At 46.4% G+C, this 27,859-nt stretch overlaps 2 protein-coding genes across 17 annotated transcripts in view; one reads left to right on the plus strand and one right to left on the minus strand.

Annotated features, from left to right (window-relative positions):
- LOC118309177 (R3H domain-containing protein 1-like) overlaps window positions 1–19,284 on the minus strand; it is a 36,283-nt gene extending 16,999 nt beyond the window's left edge. For 8 of the 12 annotated variants that reach the window (XR_004793443.2, XM_035631059.2, XM_035631042.2 and 5 more), the window contains exons 1-9: window positions 19,151–19,284; window positions 11,573–11,732; window positions 8,134–8,332; window positions 5,693–5,710; window positions 5,031–5,120; window positions 1,823–1,919; window positions 689–767; window positions 373–432; window positions 126–266 (exon numbers count right to left, since the gene is read on the minus strand). Coding sequence is in view for 11 of the 12 variants with exons in the window: in XM_035631059.2 (XP_035486952.2) it covers window positions 126–266; window positions 373–432; window positions 689–767; window positions 1,823–1,919; window positions 5,031–5,120; window positions 5,693–5,710; window positions 8,134–8,292 (644 nt within the window). In the remaining variant the exon portion in view is untranslated. Of the gene's footprint in view, window positions 1–125; window positions 267–372; window positions 433–688; window positions 768–1,822; window positions 1,920–5,030; window positions 5,121–5,692; window positions 5,711–8,133; window positions 8,333–11,572; window positions 11,733–16,157; window positions 16,343–19,150 lie in introns of those variants that run through there. The other 4 variants (XM_035631024.2, XM_035631008.2, XM_035631033.2 and 1 more) reach the window with 4 other exon arrangements.
- zranb3 (zinc finger, RAN-binding domain containing 3) overlaps window positions 18,647–27,859 on the plus strand; it is a 69,278-nt gene continuing 60,065 nt past the window's right edge. For 3 of the 5 annotated variants that reach the window (XM_047334925.1, XM_035631135.2, XM_047334930.1), the window contains exons 1-4: window positions 19,436–19,573; window positions 20,693–20,896; window positions 25,993–26,011; window positions 26,300–26,478. In XM_047334925.1, the coding sequence (XP_047190881.1) occupies window positions 20,751–20,896; window positions 25,993–26,011; window positions 26,300–26,478 (344 nt within the window). In that variant the 5' untranslated portion in view covers window positions 19,436–19,573; window positions 20,693–20,750. Of the gene's footprint in view, window positions 19,259–19,424; window positions 19,574–20,692; window positions 20,897–25,992; window positions 26,012–26,299; window positions 26,479–27,859 lie in introns of those variants that run through there. The other 2 variants (XM_047334919.1, XM_047334921.1) reach the window with 2 other exon arrangements.

Here is a 27,859-nt window from a genome sequence, read left to right on the forward strand (position 1 = left end):
TCAGGGAACATTTATCACCAATTAACGAGCAAGGTGGCGGCGTAGTATCGCCCTTGAATGTCCAGTGGTCTTATGATAGTGTAATTTACTGAGTTTGGACTGTAAAGATCGGTAAACGGACTCACATTCTAGTGTTGGTGGTTTTGTTGATAACCACGGACTTTCCACTGGGGTCCACATTGTGGTCCATTCCAAAGTAGGCGGCCACGCGGTGTAACAGCATCCTGTGGTAAGGCTTCATGGGGGGAAACTTCCTCTTCTGACTTCTGGGCAGGGACAGAGAAATCAGATTAAAAAATCCCTCTGTGCTCGTTTTCTAGACCACACTCGTGGGTTAAACTAGCATATCTTCTTAAAATGAACAATTCTTACTCGTTATTGCTGATGAAGTCCAAGATGTCCTGCTCCAGCTTCAGGAGCATGATTCGATCCCTGGAGAAACAAAACGTATGAGTATGTTTCTCCTGATGTCATTTCAAACTTCAAAACACTAAAAGCTGCTCACACCAGAAAGTCTTCACAGAACATGAGGACGTAGAAGTTTAGGGAGCGTAAGTTTGTGAAGTCTAGACAGAGTTGTGTGGACGACAGAAGTAAACGTAGAACTTCACCGGACAGTACAAGTTTTAAATGCTGGTTTGAGCAGGTCTTAAGGGGTCGACATTTCTCTGCAGGATGTTGAACGTACCTGGGGTTGCCCTTCAGTGTGTTGACCAGGAACTCGTGGAGATCTATCCCTGTGGAATCTGTGTAGTCTTGACTGGAATCTGACCGAAAGAGAAGGAGAGGATCGTTTCAGGAATCAACAAGGCGGCTAATAGGTTTTTCCTCTATGTGAATAACAAAGAACACAAAAGTGTTCCCCCCTCGTTAACTCGATATACAGCCAATGAAACACCCGCTGCGAATATTGATATGCAAATTGAATAACAGTCTTCAGAGGAGGGAAACGTCACTGACAGGGATAATGTCGTCCGAGCAATTTCACGTTGGCAGCTTGCGTCAGCAGCTGAACTGTTAAGTGACCGAAGTCGCCGCTGAAAAGAAAAACTCCATGTTCCCGCGCACCGACAGAAGAAAAGGAGCGAGATCCGAGTGGGCGTCAGGAGACACCGGAGCTCGCTCCCCCTTCTGTGGGCGTCTGCGTCCTATAATTGGAGGCTGCTTCATCAGGAGTGTTGCTCCACAGAGGGAAGCAGGAACCTTTACACGCCGGTGGGAATCCGAATAATTGCTTCACACCTTGAGCTTGTCGCAATTAACTGAATCACGCCAATTATCGGCCCATAATGAGATATCATTTCCAACGGAGGAGAGCTCTTGGTCAAACTGGAGGGCACGGCGCCAGAGAAAAGAAAAAATAAAAGAAAAAATGTTTAGAATTGGATCCTCGTGACACGGTAAAGGATGTAATTATTAGAAAGGCTGTAATTTGGCTGAGTGACAAGGATTGTATGATAAGTATCATTAAAGCATTTGGCTTCATTTCAACACTTCAGACACGCTTGTCACCAAAAACGCTACGACGGATATGCACAGATTTTCCTATGTGAGAATTCCAAAGAAGCACATGCACCTTTCCAGCTCCGTTTTGGGAAGTAAGCAATGTTTATAAATGAGGCCGCAGGTGTTTATGATCTGAAGATACGCTGAGGCGTTAATGGAAATACTGTTACTGTCACCGGAACAGAGTCTCATCAGGAAACTTTATGAAAGATTTGAAAACAGATTTAAATACAACCGTCACCGATGGTGCACGCACATAAATATGTAGAGGTGAAATTCTCATTCTGAAAAGGAGAACATTGCTTTAATCTCTCACCCCTCGACAGTCTTTTTCTCTGCGTTTTCTCGTTCTTGTCACAGCTGTCCTCTCTCTCTGCGTGCTCCTGGGAGGCTCGTTCTTCCTTGTCGAAGGGCTGGAGAAGGAATAAAAATCAAAAACTGAAAATCTGAGAGGTGTGCGTGTGTGTGTGAGACTTTGACTCGTTACCACACACAAGTCCCACAATGTCAAGAGCGTCGAAAGTCCAACGTGACCCTTGTTCGTTCTGATCGATGAACACACACGTGAGATGTTAATCTAGGAAAGGAGGCATTTAAAATATGAGGCATTCAATTCTCCATGATCTTGCCTGAGGCTCTGGGTTAATTAGAGAATAGCACGGGCGAAAGAGGCCACCGCCAGACACCTAATAAACTCTCCTGCTCTATCTTCGATAAAACCCTGCCTCCTTCCTTCCTTCCGGGTAATAACGCGCCTGCGTCCATGAATTCCAAATCACTATGGCAATTAATCTGCCAGATTAGCTTGTTTTTTTTTTAATTTATTGAGGCGTGTGAATAATGCATGAATCTGGAGCCTGAAATCAAACAAGACGCTGCACATTTCTGTCTTTTAAAAGTTCAACGGAACGAGGAGTTGAGAAGTGAAATCCTTAAGTTCCTGAAAAAGAAAATCAACCGTGCTGCTATGTGGCTGGAAGACTGGTGCGGATGTTTTGTGAGATCTATTAAAAAATGGCTTTGGTTTACTCCAGTCATGCTCTTCCTTACCCCACCCACACCCACACACACACACACACACACACACACACACACACACACACACACAGTATCTGATTTGCTTTTCAGCCGATACAAAGCCTGAAAGGGAAAGCTGTATAGAAGAGAGGGGTTGCCGGTGCACCGCAAGTGGATTAAACACAAACTCTGGGAAGCTAACATCAGAGAGTGTGTGAGTGTGAGTTTGTGTGTTCAAGAGAGAGAGAGATGGGGGGTGACCTGGTGGTCGGGGCGAGCAGCTCATAGCCAAAAAAGGTCATGAGTTTGATCCCTGCAACAGCTGCGGAGCAGGACAATGAGACGCAGCGTTCTCCTTGGTTTTGATTATGTGTGAAAAATGTAATATGCTAATGAGAAAACGTGACTGACTAATTGCCTGAGCAAGGCTGAGGGAAAGTGAAAATGAGTGTGGGATTGCATGTTGTGTGTGTGACAGCGAGTTCATATGTGTTTGTGTTGTTTTTTTCAAAGCAAAAGGATTTTTTTTTTCCTTTCTGGAAAGAAGCGGCGGCGGTGTTCGCTGCTGAACGCCGCCCTCGGCATCACACGGAAGCCGCCTGGTTGCCGTGCAGCTGTTGCGAGCTGCCTCATTTGTTTCCTGACACCCATTTACCTCGGGATGAAAGAAAAGCAGCAGGAAAACGATGGTCGTCTGAATACGTAATGAATGTGCTGTCAGTCTAAAACAAAAAAAACAACAACACAACAGCGCCGTGCATTCAGAGACGCTCAACTGTTGGCCATGGATTGAAAATGACAGTCAAGCGAACAATGTGAGACGCGGAGAGGCGCAACCTATAGATCCATACAGGCCTTTGTTAGTGTACAGTCTGACAGATGGGACAATAATGTAAAATGGTGAACAATGGGAAATGTTCAGATTTGATAATTATAAAAAGGCTTTGAATGAGAATCTTCCAACTGAGATGTTTACTCTAGTAATGCAGCTTTTTCTCTCTCCTCTGTCTTTATTGCTTTACCTCGCCCCTCCAGGTGAGTTTGCCGCAGACGCCGAGCCTCGACTCGACTCTGGGCCCAATAACGGTGGCGGGGGAAATATCACGAGTATTCAATTAGAGCGCTCCACAGCTCTCTGTAGCTGACGTGTGGAAATTGTAATTTCCCGGACATGATTGATGGCGGTAATACAAGACGTCGTGTGAGTGCAGACGGTGCGAGACTGTTGTGGGAATAACACCGCCCTCTGGTTACGGCGCTCGGTGCTGACTGGCTGAAACGCCGACAACAGACTCACCTGTGTGTGTGTGTGTGTGTGTGTGTGTGTGTGTGTGTGTGAGAGAGATTTTGCCAGGAGCTGTGCAGAGCGGCATGTAATGGAGAAACTTCGATCAGTATGGGGGAGGGGGAGGGGCTTTGTTCGGACATTCAATGTTAAAGAAGAGTTGATTTACCAGAGTAGCGGCCGGCTCGCCGCCGGAGCTGCACACTTTTTTTTTGATGATGTGATGTTTTCATCAGGCGGCGGCGGCCGGGTATTTAATCATAGCTGTCAGACGAAGGACACTAATCGACCATCAGAGGTCTGCCTGCGCCATTATAATGAGCCGGGAGGAAGAACTGATCCCAGGTCAGCACCGCGGCGATATCAACGGATTGGGCCCGAGGTGTGGGAGAACCAGCGACATCACGACGGGCTTGATGAGGTGACGGAGGTGAATTGAAAAATCTTATGAGCATGTGTGAGTGTGGTTGCAATTAGGAATGTGCCAGGATTACATTTTCATGCTGCGATTGTCGAGGCCAAATAATTTCACAGAAACACAACTGATAGAGCTGAGATGAAGTAAATGACCTTGACAGTGAAGAAAAATGGACTTTTACGTTGGTTCCACTCAAGTAAACACATTTAAAGTTTATGAATACAATTTTCGTGGTTGGCTCCGGTCACCTTCTACAGTCGAGTTTACGATCTGACACACCTGCCCGTCTGGATCACCTAAAACGCGTTTCATCTGTCAGTGATTGTTATGACTCGGAATCTAAAACCTTGCGGCGCTTAAGACAGTGACCTTGATAATGTTAGAAATGAACACTTTGTATTTCCGTTGCCTCAGACAGTGAGAGGTATTAGAATATGGTGAAAAGGCGAAAGTAAAAAAGAGGTAGCTACGTTGACGCTATCAAGATTTAGTGAGGATTTGTTTTTGAAACCAATATATTCTTAATTTTGACCCGATTGAAGTTAAACGCTGCATTGAGACAGGTTCATCTTCAGAATTCCAGTATGATCGTGACATTACGCCATGCGCAGGCGGTGAATCAATGAACGACCTCATTCTTATGGTGTTGTTGGCCTCAGTCAAACCTCCTGAACACATCAATAATCAAGCGATTGACAGGAACAGCGACAGTTGGCGGTTTCAACACTTCACATATGATAAAAAAAAAGGTTCCCCAGCAGATCTCCAATGTGCACACACGGATTTATTTACGGAGGCTGTTACCTGAGGTGCTGCTGAAGGCTCAGGCATAGGAAAGGGAAAGGACTCTTCACACACTGCCAGGCTCCGCACCAGCTTGAGCCTGGTGTTGGACTAAGGGGGAGGGGAGGGGGAGGAGGGTGCAGGTAGGTGGGCACAGTTAAAACCATGCACACACACACGACTGCATCAATATCATCACGCATCACAGTGACAAGTGAAACAGAAACAGCCAGCGAGCACGATGAATTCTTGCAAGTAAATAATACACTTTCAATATTTCACTTCTTCTTCCTTTTCGTTTTGCTGACAAATCTTTCTGAAGATGATTGTCGACCTGTGGCTGCAGATTCTCTGCCGTAACTTAATCAGAACAATCATAAGTAAAAAAAAAATAAACAGAGTAAGCATTCTCACATAATCCTTCTGTCGTTTTTTTTTGTCCCCTGAGGGGACACGAACAGCGATGCAGCAAGCAAAGAGTAAAATGTCCATTTCAAACTATTTGTGTTCTCACAGCACAGCTTCTGCCATCATTCACGTCTCAGCACATTGCACCGACGACGTTTCATATGTCTGCAGCAATGCATCACGATAACACAGGCACAAACTTCCAACGCATCCAAGTGCACAAAGTCGGAGCGAGCGTCGTCGTCGCACAACATGCATGTCGGACGTCACCGTACCTTAGAATACTTCGCTGGCTGTGTCCATGGGAAGGGAGGAAGTGCACAGGAAAAGAAAATCAAACAAACCGCACAAGATCGGTGGGGAAATGTGGATTGCAACTTTTAAAAAAAAAGGGGAGAGGTTTGAATTAAATATGACTGGCCTACATTTTGTGCACTCACGCACTGCTAGCTCTGCAGAAGAGCACAACAATTCAGGGCGTGTTTTATATTTGCTCCTGAAGTGAAAAATATAGAGGCATTGATCTGCAAAAAAAAAAAAAAATCTCAAGTTGTACATTTACATTTACATTTCCTGGGAGCGTGAATTAATTTCTGCAGAGCATATGGTAGCAAAGCGGTTGCACACACACACACACGGCAGAAAACAAAAGCCAGACATTTGGCTGCAGGCTCGTCGGGTCAGTTTTTATGCCGCTGCTCCCGGCGCCATTTAGCTGTCATGTGAATCAGACCCAGGCGCTCGGGGTGAGATGCAAGAGAGCAGAGAGAAACCAGCCGCCCAACAGTGTGTGAGACAGCTCGGTGCCTCTGCGCTTTACGCACAACGGATTTGTGTTTGTGTGTGTGTGTGTGTGTGTGTGTGTGTGCGTACGTATAAACAGAAGGTCTCTCAGTAGTAGCAGGAACGAGAGGCGGGGGAAAGAGACCTGGCAGGAAACATTTCGGTTGAAAATTGTATCAGAGCCCAGTTCTCTGCTGCCTTATCCCCGCACACACACACACACACACACACACACACACACACACACACACACACACACACACACACACACACACACACACACACACACACACACACACACACACACACACACACACACACACACACACACACACACACACACACACACACACACACACACACACACACACACACCTCCGTCCTTTCTACCTGTCCTCTAAAAAATCAAAAGGACAACCCCTCCCCTCCCTCAATCGAGCTCCAGGGCAAAATAACACCTATAATTTTTTTTTTGAAATGGACCAGTGTTCAGTCCCATGTCCGGAGCCCGTGACCCGCCGCGCCCCCTCCGTGTACCAGGTAATGTGGCTGCGGAGGAGGGGAGGGGAGGGCTGGGAACGCCAGTGCACCGCTACACCAGCTAATTGAGCGGCGCGGGGCCGGTGGGGACCGAACAATGCCGGCAGGAGATAAGGGAACGGGGAAGAGAGTGGGAAAGGGCTGGAGTCAGCAGAAGTAGGGCGGCCACCAGCCACCTGTCCTGCTGCAGAGGACGGAGCTGGAAGCAGATGGTGGCAAAGTCACCCCGTCTTTTCCCATGTCGGAATTCTCTAGCTGAATTCACAGCCGCCTGAACCAACCACCATTTCTCCCGCGATTAACAGTTCAGGCATTTAACCGCGCAACAGAATCAGCTTCACTTCCACTACTGCAGGAAAGGACGTTTTTATTTTACCACTAATTATATAATGAATCCGTTTACGTAAAAATGATGTCCTCTACCTTCCTTCTCACCTCATCCCTCCCTCCCTACCTCCCCTTCTCTCTCGACTGCCGCTCCCCCATGCTGGTGTCATTCTGTTACTCGGGGCGAACGCAGACACAGGAAGTTGGTAGATAAACCAGGATTTGGGCTCCAGATTATCTGCTCGCCTGCCTCCCTGGCTCCTGAATCCTTTTTTTAGGCCACGGCCGACAATCCCTCTCCCCTTCCTGGGTTTTGTTTCCTTCTCCAACACTTGAAGAGATTGATCAAATTGTTTTGCCACTTTTCTTTTCTTTTTTTTTTTGAGCGTCCATTCCTCTGTGGACACAAACCAGTCAGCACCAGAGCCAAATTAACAAGTGCAAATTCTCTGCCGTCCCAAAGCGCATTTGTTGCAGTGACACGGAGAGCTAATTAATTAGCAGTTTATTTGAAAGTGATCTCAGTCGTCCTTAATCCCCAGGAGATCGCTGCCTAATCGCCTCCCGTGGAGGGTACACAAGATTCACACGGCCAGATGATTTTTACAGCTTACAACAAGAGCGATGAGTCTCACTCTCTCTGACCGACCTTGTGGCAAAGCAGCATTATTACTCCGGTCTGAGCAGACGACACTTTTCAGGAATAATTTTTGCCGGCTGAACGAAGCTGGCGGAAAAATCACCCCGACTGCTCCAGATGACAGGGGATCCCCCGGGGCAGTTTGGCGTTATGACGCTGACTGTTAGTGACTTCTCATGGAGATGAGTTTGGAGAAGAGTGAAAATGTTTGGTCAAGTGTCAAGTGTCCTTAAGCTCAGTGAGGGCTCGGGTCAGGTTGCTGACATCTCCAACCCTCCATGATTAGATTGTTTTAAGAAGGGTGGAGGAAAATGTCTGTAGCCGAAGGAATCATTCAGTCAATACAATCTTGGCCATTAGAGGAACAAGATTATCATCGAGAGATTTTTTTCAGGATGAACACAAAACCTCATTGCTGCTCTTTACCTGTGCATCCCTCTTGCCGTTGCCGGCGTGTTCATCCCTGCTGCTCTGGCTCGGGTCCGAACCCTCCGGCTTGGTGGCGTCGTCTCTTGGAGATGGCTGGGCGTCGGTGGCATCGGAAACCTTCGTTGTTTCACCGTCAGCGGTATCGGACATTCTCATTGCAAAGTCTTACTGGGAAGCGCTGGCGAGTGGAGAGAACCTGAAAAAAGGCAGGGAGACGCCGGTAAGGGCCTGTTTCCTTTGACGAATCACGAGAAAGAAGAACTGATATTTATGACAAGAAGAGCGAGAGTGAGAGTAGTTTTGATTGTCTGATATAACGGATATATCTATATAAAATACTGTGATGACAGTACAGATATGACCAAGATATCTTATAGTTTCTGTGGCAGGAAGTTTATTTTTCAGCAAAATTCCTGTAAAAACCTCCATCATGATACATTTTCACAAATGTATTATTTCAGAAATGACACCACTTCACACAAAAATTATTTTGTAAATGCAGAATTATCATGATATTGAAAGACACGAGGTAAATGTTTCTGCGAGTAAAGAAACACTGTTTGTCCAATGGTTGTGCAGGCGTCATCGTCTTCACGTTTCTTCTCTTCGATACTGTGACAAAGATGAAAAAGTTCAGAATGATTTTATTTTATTTTTTAGATAAAAATCATTGTATGTGTATATAGGTTTTTATGACTGGCATTAAGCAATCGAGCTTTGACTTTGCAAAGTAATAAATCAAATGTACTTACTTGTGAAACTTTATTAGGTCATTCACGCAGAAAAACACCTGCTCTTCTTCTGTGGTGTCGAAGGCGAGCGGGAGACACCAGGTATAACTAATAGTATTAGTAACGGCTCCATATGTAAATGGGAATCAATCATCCATTATTAGGAAGCGTCCTCATCGTGTCACATTGCTGCAGCTGTTCAGCAGGAGACAAAGGACGTGACTGGACAAGACGCAGCAGGACAGATTCTCCGTATACACCTGGGCCTCAACAAAACTGATTTATAATATTAAACTAATTTATTATGATGATTATGTGGAAGGGAACATTTCTTTGTGTGCATTTATTCAGAAACGATACAAAAACCATTTAACTGGTTGTAATATTTGGTAAAAAACATGGATCACTTTAATTCTGCCGTGTAAAAAGTATAATATAAAAAAAGGACTTCTTATTGTTGCTGATTGTAACATGCTGTGCTTCGCAGCTATGGCTCATTGTAGGAAATATCTGTGTAATGCCGCGACCTCCCCGTGTTGTAGTCGTGAGCGAGTTCATCCTGCTGATACGCCCTCATTATGCAGTGAGGCCCCATGCAGTGACACACACACACACACACACACACACACACACACACACACACACACACACACACACACACACACACACACACACACACACACACACACACACACACACACACACACACACACACACACACACACACACACACACACACACACACACACACACACACACACGAGAAGGGAGGGGCAGACATCTGGTACATGAGAGCTATGATTAATAGGTTAATTAGAAACGGGCTCATCAAATTCACTTTGTACATCAAATCTGGATCCACACACACACACACACGACGGCACTTACTCTGCGCTCGAGTGTGTATGTGTACGGCTGAGGCGTGTGTGCCTTTTCAGCCCCTCAGCCAATCAGCGGGGACCCTCAACCTATTTGCCCACCGGTGATCAGAGTCATTTTTCCTATCTGATCGCTGAGCTGCGGAAAAAGCGGCTCGCCGAGACTCAATGGTTTATCTCTGTCCCCAAAGAGCCCAGACAGCGGGAGCGAGCCGCTCTCTTTCAAAAATAAAGGTGGCATTCAATTTCTGTGTGTCAGGGCAATTGACTTCTGGCGAGGGCCTCTCCTGAGCAGAATGTAGCGCTAACCCGGCGGCGTGCAGGGCTGAGAGGTTAGCTCACATCTAGCTCGGCAGCGGAAGAGTCAGATGTTGAATCTCAATGACCTGTCAGACGTTTTGACAAAAAGCAAAGGCAGCTGCTGCTGCTTTACATTATTTTTACATTCGGAGAGAAAACAGCTTAATACTCCAGAGTGCCGCGCACGCCTTTGAATATTTAGTGTCTGTTGCTGACATTTTGATGAGTGGAGTCTCCCGAGTCACTCCGCGGAAGATTTGCAATATCGGGAGGGATATTTTTCCGAGAGCCGCGCTCGTGACGGATCGCAGTTTCGTCCCTCACCGAATCATTCATCCTCCCAAACACGTTCCATCATGGGACCCGAGTGTTGGACTACATTTGGCTTCAGACTTTGATGCGTTCCGAGTTTCACCGTCTCGTCTCTCAAGGCTGAGGTAATTGCGCCGCGCGAATCCCTGATGTTTTGACTGCATAAGTAATATGGATCATCATTTGATCCCTTCACTGTTACATTAAAGAAACGTCTGAGGATTTAAAGGGGAAGCAAATTGGTCCCTCATGAGGCCGAGAACGGATGCCCGCAGTTTTTCCTGATAATACATAAATACTGTATATATAATATCCATAATGTCACATTATGGATAGATTCACTCAAGTGTGATGAAAGAGATTTGCTTTCATCAGCAGATGCTGCAGGGGGAGAAGTTGAAATCGAGCCTCAACAATAACTGTTGTGCTTCACAGGTAAATATAGTGTCAACCCACTGTGACGTCACTGAAGGAACATTGTGTATTGAAGGAGGCTAGAAACTCGAGATTGAACCATAAACTCCTCAGGAAAAATGTTTACTGACATTATAAATCAAGTGAGAAGTAGAGTCGTTTTCTCATAGAGTTCTATAGAAACAACCAGTGGAGTCGCCCTCAGCTGGTCATTACAGAGAATACAGGTTTCAGACACTTCAGCATTTGCTTCCTTTTCCGGACCTGGTGACTATACGTCCGTTTTTATATAACTAAAAAGCCTGATCAGTGTGAAATATCATTTTTTATGGTTCAATAATTCACAGTATTTTTATTTAGGCAGGCACCGATTAGCACAGAGTGATTACAAAAGACTTCCGCGCTGTTAAACTGTGTTAAATTGGTGTTAAGGTTAATCTATTTTTTTTTTTAAACTGAAAAATATACCATCTAATCCAACAACGGAGCGTCTGAGCCATGTGATGAAAGACGACAGCACGTCCTGCTACTGTGGAGTCTCATCAAGCGACTCCTTTGTAACGTGAGCCGCTGATCTTTTTTAATATAATTATTCATTATCTCTCGATTAAAAACCTACATACTTTCTGTAGATTGTGGCTTTCTGTTCTGACATCTAAATCAACCAACAGTTGACATATGACTCTGTTGACTCTGAGGACGGACAAGCACATTTATTCCCATTTTCTTCTGCAGATATTTCTCAGATTCCATCACATTCCCTAAGTGTTCCTGTCAAAGAGAAGGAGAGAGGAGACGTACTTGATACGAAGCCAGTGGTGGTCGTGGCAAAGGAGGACGTGGCTGGTGAAGTCGATGAGGCCGAGCCTGCCGTTGCCGTCCGAGACTTCTCTGCCCATGACTGCTTCAGCTGCTCTGAACAGCGGCCGGGGCCTGCGACGCCCTCATGACCCCTGCTGACCTGCCGGCGAAAGAGGCACAGGGTTAACACGTGGGCAAGAGAGAGAGAGAGAGAGAGGTCAGAGGTCTGAGGCGGGCGCTGACACCAAGGTCGCGCCGACTGACAGCAGTCAGGGTGTCAGCAACTCTGAAATATTCCAGGGAGTCGGTAGTAAAAGAAGTGAAAGTGGGGTGAGTGTGTGTTCCTGGGCCTGTGCGTGCCGATGTGCCATAAATAATGGATGAGCAGCGAGATGGGAGCGCGGCGGAGGCAACAGGAGGAGGCGCACCTACCCACCTCGTATAAAACCCCAAGCATTAGGAATTCAGAGCGCGGCGGGTGGAAGAACAGCGTTTCTCAGCTGAAAATGCCATTTGGTGTCACATAAATTTCAAATCGTCTAGTGAGCAATTCTCTGGTTTTCCAGCAAATTCCTTTATAGCTCGACAACAGGGGCGACGCCGGCAACAGAGCTGCAGAGTATTGACACGACATTGAAGCCCAAAATGTGACACGGTGATTGTGATTTTTCCAGCTTCAGAACAAAATCGGTGATTTTCAGAGAACTTCACTTTGACAGTTCTGTCGAATCGCCGCTTTAATTGGTTACAAACTTCCTCTACGTTGTGAAAGTAAGGTGGCAGTTGCCAACTGAGGCAGCAACTAATGACTGTTTTCATCAGGGATTCATCTCCCGATTGTTTACTCCATTACTCCATTGATTTTTTGATCGATAAACTGTCAGAAAACAGTGACATGACCATTAAAATGTCTTGTTCTGTGCGACGAGCTGCTCAACCCACCCCCCCCAAAAATAATCAGTTTACAAAACTATTAAAATCCTGGAAAACAACTGAGAAGCATAAACCAATAGATGATTTGGCAACTCATTTTCTGACAAACAACGTATCGATTACTTACGCAAGCTCCACATCAGATCAATTAATACTGTAACGTTCTCCCACATCAAACACACACAGCTGACCAGGCCTCTCACCGCCCCCCCCCCCCCTAATCTGCGTCTCAGCGAGCGGGCGAGATGCCACGCTGACTCTGGCGCCCGGCGGTGCCAAGGCCTGGGAGCTGCTCCCAACATGGTCCTGCTCTGCCCCTCCCCCTCCTCCTCCCTGTGCCAGGCGGAAAAAAGGTCAAGTGGAATCCCTGCTCACTTCCTAATCTCCTTCCTCACGACACCTCGGTTTACAGACGGAGAGGATGACGGGTGGGAGAGACGTGCCGCTCAGCAGCCACCGCCGCTTGGCGCATTTGCTTTTGTTCTGAACAGAGAATATCCTGAGCGACGATGCTCGACGAGAGGAATTAAAAGCATGTACGCCTCCTTGACACAGCACGCACTCTGGCGTCACCTTTGAAATGTGACATAAATCGAGGAAAATTCATTCTTTCAAGCGTGAAACTTGACTATTAGCTTCTCTGATTGACACCTGATCAAAAATCTGCGACGAGCCGGTCGCTTCAGCTCCTAACATTTCTCCTTGGCTTCAGCAAACGGTCGAGTTTTGCCCAAGGCAGAATCCATTCATCAAGATTTTATCTGGAGGGAGAGAGAAAAACTAATCTGGTTCTGTATGTTGCTCATCTTAAAACAGAATCACCATCTCTCCTCTAAATTGCATCTATCTTCTTCCTCTTGTTCCACCCGGCTCCTTCTCCCCTTCTATCTTTTTTTTCCATGCGTGTTCATGTGTGACAGGACTATCATGTCGAGGCTTTGTCCTCCGTGCTGCCATTTCAAGCCGCTGCAAACAGGAGTGCGAGCTAAATGTCTGAAATGGAAAAATGTGTAATTTAGTGCCGGTCTTGCAGCTCTCACACACACACACACACACACACACACACACACACACACACACACACACACACACACACACACACACACACACACACACACACACACACACACACACACACACACACACACACACACACACACACACACACACACAAGCAAAGTGTAAAAGTTGCTCCAACAGCGGAGCGGCTCAGTCTGGCCGTGGGCGCTCCAGATTTTATGACCGGAGCTGCTGAGCGGACAGTGCCGCCGCGGCTTAACCGGCTGGCCTCAGGACTTCACACTGAGTCTGTGTGTGTGTGTGTGTGTGTGTGTGTGGTAGAGACAGTCCACTGAATGCTAATGGTGCAAACAATGCACACCCTCCAAAAAAATAATAATGTTTTGACTGACATGGACACAGAGAGACTTTACACTCTGATTGAAGCTCAACAGCTTCTCTGACACTAGTGCCACACAAAATGCACGCGCAAACACACACACACGTACACAATGTGCACGTACACACACGCGCAGCAGTGAACTGGTAGCGACGCGTCGTCTGCCTGTGCGTATTGTGCTGTAGCTGACAGGGAGTGGTTCATTGGTATTACAGTCGCCGCAGAGCGCAGCCCCCCTCAGGCATCGTTCAGTGTCACACCGCCGCTTCACACCACCTTTAACGCCATGCTCAACGGCATATCAGCAGCCGCGCGCACACCCACGCACGCACACACAAATAATTAACTGTAGAAAAATATTAATATCAAAAGATCCCAAGAAGATCTGAGTTACCATTGGGATAATTGCTGTAATCGTTCCGCCCACGTTCAAGCACACGAGTCTCCTCATCGCATATGTTCTGGATGGAAATTAATTTTTAAAAAACCCACAGTGGGATCATCATGGCTCTGGCTATCATCATCGACAGAGCCGAGGTAATCATACGCCGTCGGGCTCTTAGTGGACCACTCTCACGGACAATTACGTTTGATGGCAAGCTAATGAGAAATATCTCAGTCACTGTGAGGGGGCTGCTGGTGACGGCACGCACACACGCGCACACACACACTCACACACACACCTCTCTCTGACCTCTCCCTCCTCCCACACCTCTGTTCGGCTCTCGTCCGGGTTAGAACCAGCTCAACTATCTCGGAGACGAGTCAAAACCGGCGCGGAGAAGAACATGCTTCCTGAACCATCACAAAGATAATCCACCCCTGATTTCCACAGCACACATGAAAAATTATTCACGCTTTATTGCTGCCGATGAGCTTTTGCAGGTGTCACATAATAAATACATTTAAAAAAGGACAACGGCAGCAAAGCAGCTGGGATATCGTCTGCAGGGATGTAGAATACTGAACAGAGCCGTGAGACAACAGCACAGACACAAACACAATGGTAACGTCACCTGCGTTCGCAGTCAAAAACCACAAGAAATGCAACAAAAGCAGCCAAACATTTCACGGCAAGTGTTTTCTGACTGTCACACACAAAGACACATTTGTGCAGGACGGACGTGCACCCCGGCAAAAACAATCAAATAAACAGCTAATTAGGTTACTAATGCTGGTTCATGTTCGTGCCACCGCAATAAAATTGATTTCGGCGTTTTGCTTAACTGAATAACTAATCTCCCGTTTTCCAGCCATTTCCGCTAATTGCAAAGCGAGAGAAGCGCTGACAGGGGAGCGATAGACTCGCACCACAAGACGATTAGTGCAGAGCCTATGAAATGATATCACTTTCATACACTGCTCGCCCTCAATGTTAGGGGGCGACAGTTTAAGGAACTGAATCTGTAATAGATCAGACTGAATGATCAAAAAGAAAGGGACCGTATACAGGCAACAAATGAGCCTCTTATTGCGCCGCTCGCTCTGCCTCCGGGTCGTGTGAGGCGGCGTGGCGCAGCAGCAGGCGCAAGCAGCCAGCGTTAATGAATTAAATTCACAGCAGAGCATGTAGGTAATCTATTACCCATCCCATAGGACAGCTTCCAGGGAATATCAATCCAGGCAATTAGGGGAGAAACAATAAACACAGAAAACTAAAATGCAAGTCTAGCAGTTTTAAATCTATGGAGCCTTTCGAGAGAGGAATAACTCAAAAAGTCCGCCAGAGTCATTAAAAGTCAATTTGCAGACAACACCTGCAGAACAAACAGGGGAGAGACGGAGGAGGGCGAGCTTGGCTGCAGAACAATGCAGAGCGAAGCCTCTTATTGGCTGATCCTGGTTAATAACCCCCGTAATGACAACGCAGGAGCAGCAACCGGCAAAACCGGAGAGGAGATTTCAGAAAGCTCAGCGAGCAACACAGCAGCAACCGGCAGCACAGCAGATCTCACGCTGCGCTTCGTTTAACAAGGCAAAGAGAAAAAGATCTGCACACGTTCCTGCCGCGCAACGGTAAGAAGAAACAAAGCTGCTGCCGAGGAGCTTCTCTCCTGTCAGTTCGGAAACAGAATTGAACAGAACATGAGTTTGCTTTGTGAGGCAACAAACAGCAGAGACATACACTCAACAGCCTTCAAAAGACAAAGAACATTTTGAAAAGGCAATATTAAATAAACATAAAGAGACATTAAAGGGAAACTAGTGGTCAGATAAAGGCACGTGAGGTCCTCGGGACACTGCAGGACCTACCTGGCCGGCAGCTCTGCCCTCCATCCCTTCTGCTACCCGACCGCTTAGTTTCCATTGTACTGGAGGCGCAACTGGCCGGAGAGGAGGCTGGAGTCGCCTCCCAGCTCGCTCCTCGGCAGCTGCCTGCTGCCTCTTGTACGCTCGCTCGACTGAGTGAGAGTGTAAGAGGGGAGAGGGGAGTGTAAAGGGAGAGAGGGGAGGGGGGGGGGGGGGGGGGGGGGGGGGGGGAGAGAGCTGCGCGAGCACAAGTCTACCTGCCACAAGCCATCAAGCCAGCCAGCCTTGGAGACAGCGCCAAATCAACAGCTGGCCCCTGTGTGATGTCAGAGCCCCAACAGCCAGTCACGGCAGCCGAGGCCGGCCGGCGCTACGGAGCGCTGACTGAACTAAAGTCACGGGCTAAATGGGGCTCTTCATTAGCTACTCTGCTCTAGGATGGAGGCGGGGGTGAGGAAGAGGAGGAGGAGGGGGAGGAGGAAAGGGCAGCCAGTGACATGGGATAGATAGATAGATAGGACACTGAGAGGAAGAGGAGGAGAAAACGGGAGGGGTGCTGACGGAGCGGTGAAGAGAGGAAAAGGCTAAAGAAAGGCGGACAAGAAAGCGAAAGGAGAAAGAGAGGCGACAAACAGTGAGGCGGAGAGGACGGGAGCGACATGTCTGCGGCCAGCTAGGTGCTCAGCGAGCAGGTGGAGAGTCGATGGGGAGGCGCTGGCCGCTGAGAGGCCGAGCTGTTCTCTGGGCGACCGTCCCATTAAAGCTGGCACCCTGCTCTTCACACAAGGCTACAGCTAATCCCACTGACTCAGAGAGACAGAGCGCCACCTGAAATACCATACGGAACCAAAAATAATGAAATACTGCAATAAGACGTTGTGCTTAAAATAAGCTCATTAGCTCGAAAACACAGCCACTGCATAAAGAAGAGGAGTTTTGAAAAAAAAAACACGCCCCTCATCCTCCTCCATTTCCAACTTACACGACTTTAGAGGATTTAATAGTCAAACACTGAGAGATCACCGCCTCCCCCAGAGCTCAATTGACCTGCTAATTTCATTAAACATCCAAGTCTACTTTGTACGAGTGATAATTGGGCTCTTAAAAATAATCTACTTCATGAAGCTTTCATCGCTAAGTGACGGACGGGCTGTCAAAGACATACAGGGAGGCTCAAACGGCTCCGGCGTGCGGCCCCGAGTCTAGACTAGACTGTCATAATGTGATTGTTTTTTGTCCTTTCAGTCACTCAAGACTTCAACGGCAAACATGGTGGGCGGCAAAAGTTCCTGCTGTCACTTAGCAACCAACACCGGGGCTGCGACAACCGATCCGATCCAATCCTGCCTCATAATTGTGCCATTCGTTATGCCAGGTCTCTGAAGAATTTATTATTGTGCTTCCTTTATACCATGAAAAGGTCATCAATTGAACAAACAATTTATGGATAGGCGGATGAATTATTTAATGGCCCTGACCAAATATTATGGGAAGGAGGGATTTCTGCACCCACCGACCACCCCTGGACGGATGGGGATGAATTATTTAGTCGTCGGGCCACATCTTTGGTGGAGGCTATTACACAGCATCCACGGCCTCAATATCTGATAATGTCATCAGCTCCCAAAAATACGCCCCAACCCGTGTAATGGATGTCAGCGGAGTCACGGCTGCAGCAGCAGGTGAAACAGTTTCGGCAAAAAAAACCAATTATTGCCGTTTATTTTGGAGCCTCGGGAGCGTGTGTAGACAACCAACACGGAGGACGTAGGTTACAGAAATACCAATTATGAGCGTAATTCTGCAACATAAAAAGAAGGCATGTTATATGTCGAGAGGAACACGTCGTCTTCACCAGCAGCAGCAGCCGCAGGGACGGAAGCAGCATCCGCTCTGACACCCGCCGGGCTCCGCTGGTGCCTTAGTGAAGACGATGCTCTTCCTCGCATCTCTCTGTCAGTGCACCAGGATGGAAGTGGATGAGGGTTACAGGTACACAGGTGCTGACATGAGTTATGAGCCTTCAAATGGCAATGATGTAGTTCAAGGTAGTTATTTATACGATATAAAATGCAGTAAAACCTAAAAGCAATTCATTTCAATTTACCATTTAATTTCTCTGACAGTGATTGATATTCAGATATTTTCAAATAACACATGAATCCCCTTTGCCCTTATTTGGTCATGTCCCCTTTACGCTCATACGTGTGTTATTGTCGCGTATTTCTATGATCATATCAAGAAAAAATAAATCAATAATTTATCTACCACAACGAGAAGATGGTCAATCGATGTTTGCTTTGGTGAATCATTTAAGGACAATAGCACTTAAATCGCTACAGTCGTCGTCCCGTCGCACCAGACTCCATGAACAATTCGGGCAATTTAACGATTCCTGCGAATCGGCAAACACCGGAAAACGTGCGGCGCGTCAGTCTGATAGTACCCACACAGTATTTCAATTCGGCGCACAACACATTCAACCAAACAGCCGCAACAACTCGATAAGCTCCGGGTTCACTGACACGGTCCTTGCCGCATATCGCTGTTGGCGGCGCGGCCCTGCGACTTATTGAATTACGCCGTTTTAAAAAAAAAACGCGTCGTGTCGCTTTCCGGACAAACGCCGAATTCAAACATGGCCGCTTAGCGAATTCGGGTGTTTGCTTGTCAAGGTGCGAGCATCTCCACCGAGGAGCAAAGGGACTCGCACCGTGTCGGAGGGGCGCTAAAGCTAACCACGATCACCCGCGGCATCGGGCCTGCTAACAGCCGGAGAACGGCCCCCAACGCCGGCGCACTGAGCTGTCACGGACCGGCGACGACGGAGGCGGTGTTTACTAGCGCCACTAGCTCCACTAGCTCCACTAGCTCGGGTTACGTGAGCACAACCGTCCCCGGTTTCACGGCCACGGAGCGGCGGGTGCCCGGACAGGGTGGTGGTGTTGTTGTTTTTGTTGTTGTTGTTGTTGTTGTTGTTGTTGTTGTTGTCTTACCGCTTTTTTGGGTTTACAATCGGTGTGCGGCGGTTGTCTCTCTACCGGAGGCTGAAGTAGCTGCGGAGGAGAAGAAGAAGAGGCAGCGGACTTCTGCGGACTGGCGGAGTGCGTCACCTCCTCACGTTCACGCAGGGCTGTTGAAAATATGTCACGTCTTGTCCCTGCTGCTGCTGCTGTTTTTTCCCCTCCTTGGGTGAAGGAATCACGCATGCACAGTTTGCCTGACATCCGTCATTAACACTGAAGCAAACACTTTATTTTTTATTTTTAGTGGTATAGTGTTTGAATTTAGATTCGCAAAGTGCAAGGAAGTTGCATTCTGCCACTTTTGACACCTTGGTGCTGCGGCTGGCCTGGTGGCATAAAACAAGCGCTCCCTAAAGTTGCCGGGAAACTTAGTTAGTAGCTGTGAGATTAAAGGTAGGCTAACACTGCACATGTTCTTGCTCACTTTGCGCACACGACAATTTGAAAAATGTGTGACAGACAACTCGTGACATCATCTGATAAGCTCACGGTTGTGTCACATATACAGTAAACACACAATTGAGTAGCTATGCTAGCTTGCTAGTTCTTCAACAGGTAGCCAAAGTAGGTGGCAGCTAGCTAGCTAGCAGCTAGCCAAACAAACACACCGTAGCTCAGAGCAGAATAGTGTTTCCGGTGTAATCATTTTAAATTACATTCATTTTTTTAGAACATTACATTCATTTATTATCTTCTTTATTATTATTTAAAATAATAGGGAGGTAGATACACGTTTTTTTAAGCTCATGCCTTTAGAATATGAATAGTGCTTTTATTTTTATCGTGCTAGCTCCTAGCTAAGGATGCTACATCTCCATTGCTTTGATGTGTTTTAACTGAATGTTTCTTGTGTTATTGTCCAGTCGCCTCTTTTTACTTGATTCTATAACGTAATGAAAAATATTAAACTGAATAAATAGCTATAACTATGTGACACTTACAATGTGCAAAAAAAATTGAAATTTACAATTATATATTGTGTCAGAAGGTTGTCAGATGTAAAAAACAACATGCAATTTCAGTTTCTGAAAGAAATTAGCATTTAAAAAAAAACATTAAACCAATGATACTGTTTTTTTTCATACAATACCAACCACTTACATCATAATAAACATGAAATTCATCATGTTTTCATCAGTAAAGTTGCCTCTGGACCACAGTAAGACGACTGGAAGCTGGTGACAGTGACGATTCAAGGGGGTTGTTAGTGAAGCAGGTGGGGCAATGCGATGCAGGTGTTGTTGCCGTGACCGGAGGCAGCTGAGACAGGCAACTTTTACCATCTCATCGAAAATTCAGACTTTCTTTGCGCACTAGTACACGCGGCATCATCCAGCTTCTAATAATGGCTCCTCCTGTCAGTGCAAGAAGGCAGCCGAGTGGCGCTGCGTATACCGTTGTTATAAAAGATGTCCATGGAAAACAAATGTGGTTAATATTCACCAAGATCAGCTTGCATAGAGGAACATAGAGATGTACTTTTTGTTTTAACAGTGGGTTTTTTTGTTCCAGGATAAAATCGTAGCCGAATGACTGAGCAAGAAGCACAAAAACCGATGAGGACTCACTAATGGAAATGGATGATAATGGCCCACAGACCTCTGACTGTGAGACAAGATGGTCACAGCAACTGTCAGGCCTTCCTCCGAAGCTCCTGCAGCGCCTCATGCCTTTCCAAAGAGAGGGCGTGGAGTTTGCTTTGTCTAGGGACGGACGGTAAGAAAGCAGCGCGGCCCTGTACAGCACGTTCGTTTGTCATTTAGTTTGCCTCGGTTATTGTGTGTGAGGTTCTTTGCATTTTGCTTTCCTTTGAACATATTAACCGGCTTCAAGGAAACAAGAATGCGAATTTAATGAGAAACTGTAAATGCACAAATAACGTTATTTGCAAAAAAAAGCATAAATAAAATACACAGGGTACCCTTGAAAATACCCATAAATCCTGCAAGGCAACATTCACCATCTCCATAAAACCCCATTGTATTTACCAGCCGCTTTGTGGTGCAGTTAAAGACAGAAGAAATAAGAACTTCTGTTGGTCACTGATATGTTACGATGATGAAGATCAGCTCGTGTACACACACCGAACAGAAAATCATTCGCAGCAAAACTGTAGCACAACACATCCTCCTCTCTGCTACTGCATCAGTGGGTGATTTAGTCGAATAGAATGGCATTTCTACAGAAACAATTTGCCTAATGGAGCTTTAAAGTAGGCAGTCCCACCTCTGTGGTGCAGTGGGGAAAATGTGAAGCTAAATGGCTCAAGAAAAAAACGACGCGAGTGTGTGTGAATATATTCTAAATTCAGAAGGTCAGATGGAGTCTGGTTTATATCTTTGGAAACAATTATAAGTCCAGGGGAAGTTTAAGAGTTGCCCTCAAGTCTGCAAGTGTTTCACGTTAGCTGCAGGAGCCGGGGCCAGGACTCGCCCGTTTCCTTTTCCTCGACCAGTCGATGTGCGCTAGGGGTTCTCGGGAAGGTCAGCGCAGGGGGAGCCAATCTGAGCACTGCCGCCGAGGCGCGGAGCGGCCATATTGATTCGAGAACACTGGGAGGCACTGCTTTGTTGCACGGGCGGGTCAGGAGTCAATTGGCTCTCGCTGCACCGTGTGGGCAACTCGCTCAGTCAATTGGCGTCAGTGTGACAGTAAGAGCAGCGGCCGGCGATGCTTCTCTCTGGAGAGCAGCACAAGTGGCAACTAGCACAAGATGTAATAGGTAGAGGGAGATCTGAGAGGAGAATGAACACTGACATCATGTTTCGTGTGTAGTGCAGTTAGTTGGCTTACAAATATAGAAAATAACTACATGAGCACAGGCGTTGTTCAGGTGATATGTGAATCTTTAATAATCTTTTCCTATTTTGCCAAATACAGTATACTTCCATGTCCAATGAACGGATCTCGCCTCTTCCACTCCAAAAAAAAGATTTGATCGTGGTCGTCGTCTTCCTCCGTTTCATCCCCCATCATTGGTGAAAGCTGCAAGGCGAAGGCGAAGGTGGTGCGGGGGCGTAAAGCACATCCGGCGCCAATGGCTGCTGTAAACGTCAATCAATACCTACGGCAATTTTTCCTCCATAGCTGTGTGTTTTTACCAGAGGCGTAAATACGCAGCATCTGTAAGATTCATCAATTTTTTATCATCTCTCGAGTAGAAGCTTCAGTGGATGATCAGGTCAAATGCATCATGTATCTTCATTTAATTATTTGCTAAGTGAAGCAATTATTTTTCCATACTTTTATGCCTTACTATTCTCTGACGTTTTGCAACTTAAAAATGATTGTTATCGACACTTATCTTGATCTAAGTATACGATGCACCCTGCGTTTTAATATTTGTTCCTCAACATCCTTGGAAGGATCATGACATTAAAGCATATTTCCATCTACAACAGCCTGAATAGACCTGGATGCAGTCTCAGACTTTTAGGAAAAGAGAGTAGCAATTCTGGGAAATGTAGGATTTGTGAAACTAGATGAGGCAGAGGAATAAACGTCAGTGTGCCTCACTATAAACTACCTCCTGAAATCCATCAACAGATTGATGTTGGGTATCTAACGGTGTGGGAGGATCCGTGGGTGGATTTCTTCCCCCCTCCCTTCAAACCTTCATCGTCATTGTGTCTTTTCACAACCCGGACATCAAGCTTGCCGAACCGAAACATCAAATGTTGTCGCCGCGCTTGTGGAGCCCGTCGCCTCGGTGTGCGTGGGAGGGCGAGTGAGTTTTATGGAGTCAGACGCGGGATAACGTGGGACAGTCGAGGTGTGGTGTGATAATAAAAACCCCTGAGATGTGGTTGATTGTGTTGTTTTGAAAGTTTTGAGTGTTGTCGTCTGTTTTAGCTCAGCATTTCCCAGAAAAATACATTTGTAAAATGCAAGCAGGCCTATCTAGATTTGAGAGAAAAAGACCTCAAATTAAAGGCACTCTTTCACTTCCATTCAGATGTCGACCGCCGTGGGATGCAGTGCGTGTACAATCTGCTCATATTTGTTCAAAAATATTTAGCCAAATGACTGTTGCTGTTATTGAATATCGCCTGCTACGCTGACGCGAGAGCGGATCGATGAGCGGACTGCGTCTTCGGGTTCTTGTGACGGTCAAATTACCGAGAGGAGATTTCAGAGATGGAGTCGTCCTGTACTCTTTTGAGAGCTGCGTCCGAGGCCACAAAGGGTATTATGGATCTGTTTTCACACAGAGTTGTGCTCCTCAGGACTGAATTGATCCGATCTTCACGTGTAAAAATCACCTTTGATGCAGACAAAAGGATGAATTGGATTGTTGGAAGTAACGTACAGGGAAGGGTCGACACGACAAAATCATTCAAACCTGCTTCAAACAGCTACTACTCCATTTTACATAATGTTTTTCCATTAATACTTAAACTAGAGCTGGAACAATTAATCAAGTAATCAACTACTAAATTAATTTCCAACGATTTTGATATTCGATTAATCTCTTTCAGTAGTTTTTATGGGGAAAAAAGCTTCTTACATGTGAATAATTTCTGTCTTCTTTGCTCCGCTATGACAGTAAACTGAAGATCTTTGGTTTGTCGACCATGTGTTTATATATTTTAAGCAGCACCAGAAAAAATAGAAACAAAAGAGCTCTTTGGTGTGAAGAAAGTTTCAGATGCCCCATATAGCTCGGGTCTAAACTTTTCCTTCTAAAGTCCTACACACTATTGGAACATGGAATCGTCTTCCATCTATTTACAGGCAGGGGAGGAAAATAAATCTGAGCCAGAAACCTTTTCTGCTAAAGGCGAGTTTGATTTGATTTTAAGTACAATCACACTATACAGCCGAGCTGCTCTCTGAACCCAGAGCTGTGTGAGCGGGAGCCTCGCGGGTCCGAGCACGGGGCAGCGAAGCATCTCTCCAGTCGGCCCTTTATGTGCAGCGTCCAACCTCTGAGCACTTTTCCCGCTGACCACGGCGCGGTGAAGGTCCAGTCCTCAGACAAGAAACCTGAGCCGGGACTGGAAGATTGGGGTTAGACACGGGCGGCCAGGCGGCACATCACCGAGCAGAGGTCAAAGCCATCAAATCATCGTAGCCAGCTCGGCGGCGGAGTTGGTGGTGTGGCGGTGGTGGGGGCCCGTTTCCTGACACTTTGGGGGCTTGTGGGTTTCATAGATAACATTAAAAAGATGCGTTGACGGGGACCGTGCCGTTGTCAGGCAACAGCACTGCAGCATCCTCGCAGTCTTAAACCGTCAAGACGATGCTCCGGTTATTTAAAGGAGGATGATTAATGTGTTGAGAAATGGCAAGCACCTGCCCCAGACGCTCTCTCTCCCCTGAGCATGCACACACACACACACACACATACACACGCACACACACGCACACACATATATATGCGTTTACATGTGTCTGTATTTGTGTGTGGACTTCCTTTTGTTCACATCTGTGTGTATATCGTGTATTTTTTGCACATTTTTTTCCTTTGTGTGCATTTTTCCACACACACATATAAGGCCCATGTGAGTGTGTGTGTATATGTGTGTGTCTGTGTGTGTGCGTGCACACATTGCGCTGACTGCGCCGGTGTGCTGGCAATTAGAAAAACCACCAGTGGCAAGGTGCACATTAATCATGTTCCTCAGCTGAAAGAGAGAAATGGGGCGGGGAAGGGGGAAGGAGGCGGAGGAGGACGAAGAATAATGAGCGAGTGTCTGAGGTGTTCAGAGCTGCTCTTGTTGCACTGTTTGCTCTGACACGATGTTGGAGGCATTTATGGATAAGAGAGGTAACGACAATGGGCTCAAAGCCACTGGGCAGGAAGCAGCAGAGGTCGATGTGTCGGGACGACTTCAGCCGAGGGCAGGTGTCGAGGTCTGATTGTTCCCTCTGATGTACGGGTGCAAAAAACATCAAATCACACACAAAGGTGAACCGATCCTTTTAATCCCTGTTTAAGGTTCGAATGCAGGTTAATCTCGCTCTCTTGAAAATAGGAATTAAACTCATAATCAGGATAACAAGGAACGATTAGATTTCTGTCGACTCTAGTCGATCAATGGTTCCAGCTCGGAGAAGTAACAGCTCCACGGTAACGTCTGTGTTGGCAACGTGAAACCAATTGCATTGGATTTCAAATCTTATTGGTTTTCGCTGATTATAACTTTTTCCGCCCCACGTTACGACGTCCGTCCATCCTCTGAGGTGTCATATGAGCAGAATTATGGGGCAGAAGAAGAAAGTTCCAAAGAAATGTTTTCCAATGGAAAGGCTTTCTGATTCAGATTTTTTTTTAAGGTGCAGGCAAGTCTCATCTTTCACGTGACATGCACCTATCGCCCGGCACAAATTTAAAATACATGGGTGTGCAAAAAATGTTAAATTTCTAAAAATGTACCATATTATTATTATTATCAGAAACTAAGCTGTGGCTTTACCTTTTTTTTCTTTTCCTGGCAACCGGATGAGCCCGAACACGGTGAACACTCTCCAAAGTCTCTCCGAAGACTCTCCCAGCTACCTCGGCATCTGAAATATTCATTAGGAACAACAGCATAAATATTGAATAGCGACAACAGTTCTCAAACTCAAACAAAGTACCGTACCGGTGCATCACCACTGTAAATCACAAGTGACAGACGGAGGAGTTAAGGTGGTGGTTGTTTGTGACAGGAGCGTTCCTGGTGTGAATCCTTGGACAAGCCTGGAAAGTTTGGACAAGGGAATCAGAATAAATGCCTCTCCCCCGCATCTTAAACTATAATCTGTGAACTCTCCTGGTCTGGGAACCCGTCTGATAAATTTTTCTCTGTTTTCTTTCTGTCTTGCAGATGCATGATTGCTGATGAGGTAAGAACACACACAACGCTGGCTCAGGAAGTCTGTTTCCAAAAGAAAATAAAAGAAAAAAAATAATGAACCTGAGACTTCGCTGCATGCCTTCCAAATTAATTTGTCAGCCCTGCGCCACACTCCCACGTGCCTAATCAGTTTTGACACAAGAATCATTCTGAGACCTTATTACTCTCGGGCCTTGCATCAGCTCGGCCGTCATATGCAATTTAATCGCAGAGTCGGCGTGGGATTGACTTGTTTTCCTTCCCCCCGTCGGCCCGCGTATTGATTTGTTCGGTCCAGATGGGTCTCGGGAAGACGGTGCAGGCCATCGCGGTGGCGTGCGCCTTCAGGCGGGAGTGGCCTCTGCTGGTGGTGGTGCCGTCGTCCCTGAAGTATCCCTGGATCGAGGAGCTGGAGAGGTGGATCCCCGAGCTGCAGCCCGGAGACATCAACCTGGTGGAGAACAAGAGCCACACCATGTAGGTCGTCCCACCGTACCACCCGCCACAACTGTAAACAATCTGCAACGTTGACCTAACGCCTCGGTGTGAGACGATGGTTGTGTTCGAGAGCCAGAATGTTGAAAGTTAAAGGAACCATTGTATGACTGCAACTGCAGCTACTACTACATTTGGTTGAAGGTCACGGGGTCTGCACATTGTTTTTACTTGTAGTTTTAAGGTTGCAATTAATGATTATTTTTCATTATGCACTGATCTCTTCATTATTATTCTGATTCGTTTCAAGAAAATCAAGAAAAATACCCATTACATCGTTTTAAAGCCCCAAGAGTAGTTTCTCATAGACTTCTATAGAAACCAGAAGTGGAGTCACCCTCTACTTGCCAGTACAGGGAATACAGGCTTCATTTCCAAACCTGTAAAATTCTGCATTTTTTTATCGGAAAAGTCTTTTAAAAATTTGTCATTTTTGTTCATTTAAGTAAAAATGATCCATTTTATTTAGCAGACGAGGACACATTTTACACATTCAGTCTGTGCGGGGGAGCGTAACAGGTCTCTGTAGAGCTCATAAATATGTGTGGGATATCTATGCAAAGTGTGTAATCCGCAGGATTATGCTCATCGTACACAGGATTATGTAAGTGCCATTATGTGAGCGAAAGGGGAGGTTGTCCTCACAGCGTCTGATGTCAGCACCTCTCTCTGCTTCTACACGTGCGAGTGGTGATAATTTACCTAAAGAGGTTCCATTTTTTTCTTTTTTTAAAACGCGAACACGCTCTGTCACATGGTGCGAGGGTGCCGCAGTGTGACAGACGGGAAAAAGTTGTGGCTGACAAATTAATCTCAGAGTGTCCCTCTGTGTCGGGAGCCGGCAGGGGCCGATGTTTGACAGCGCTGACAGACAAATCATGTGAAGGCGCAGCTGTAATATCGAACGCAAGCTGATTTTTTCTGTGTGTGAAAAATGCTGTCGTGGAGAAATGCGCCCGATTTCCACAGCTAGTTAGAATATAACGGTTGAAAACAGCCACTTGCATTATCTCCTCCTAACTTTCCCCCACTTCTTTTAGTTTGTATTTTTGAATGAAACAAACTTTCTGTATTTGTAACATCGAGAGGAGGGAGAGAGAGAGAAAAAACACCTCCCCACCTCACATCACAGATGGGCCGCAAAGAGGTTGTGAAAGCCTTCTGGGAAAAATGTGTCCTTGAACTGGATGTGATAATGACTGAACAAGGAGGGAGGGAGAAAAAAATCCTGCAGCACCTCCTCCTCCCTGTATTTTGATTCACTTGTTCTTATGTAGAACAGGAGTGGCACCTGCGGTTTAGTTCAGCTTGGAAGTGTGTGTGTGTGTGTGTGTGTGTGTGTGTGTGTGTGTGTGTGTGTGTG

Source organism: Scophthalmus maximus, chromosome 1 (genome assembly GCF_022379125.1).
Source record: "Scophthalmus maximus strain ysfricsl-2021 chromosome 1, ASM2237912v1, whole genome shotgun sequence".
In the NCBI taxonomy this organism is placed as follows: Eukaryota; Metazoa; Chordata; class Actinopteri; order Pleuronectiformes; family Scophthalmidae; genus Scophthalmus; species Scophthalmus maximus.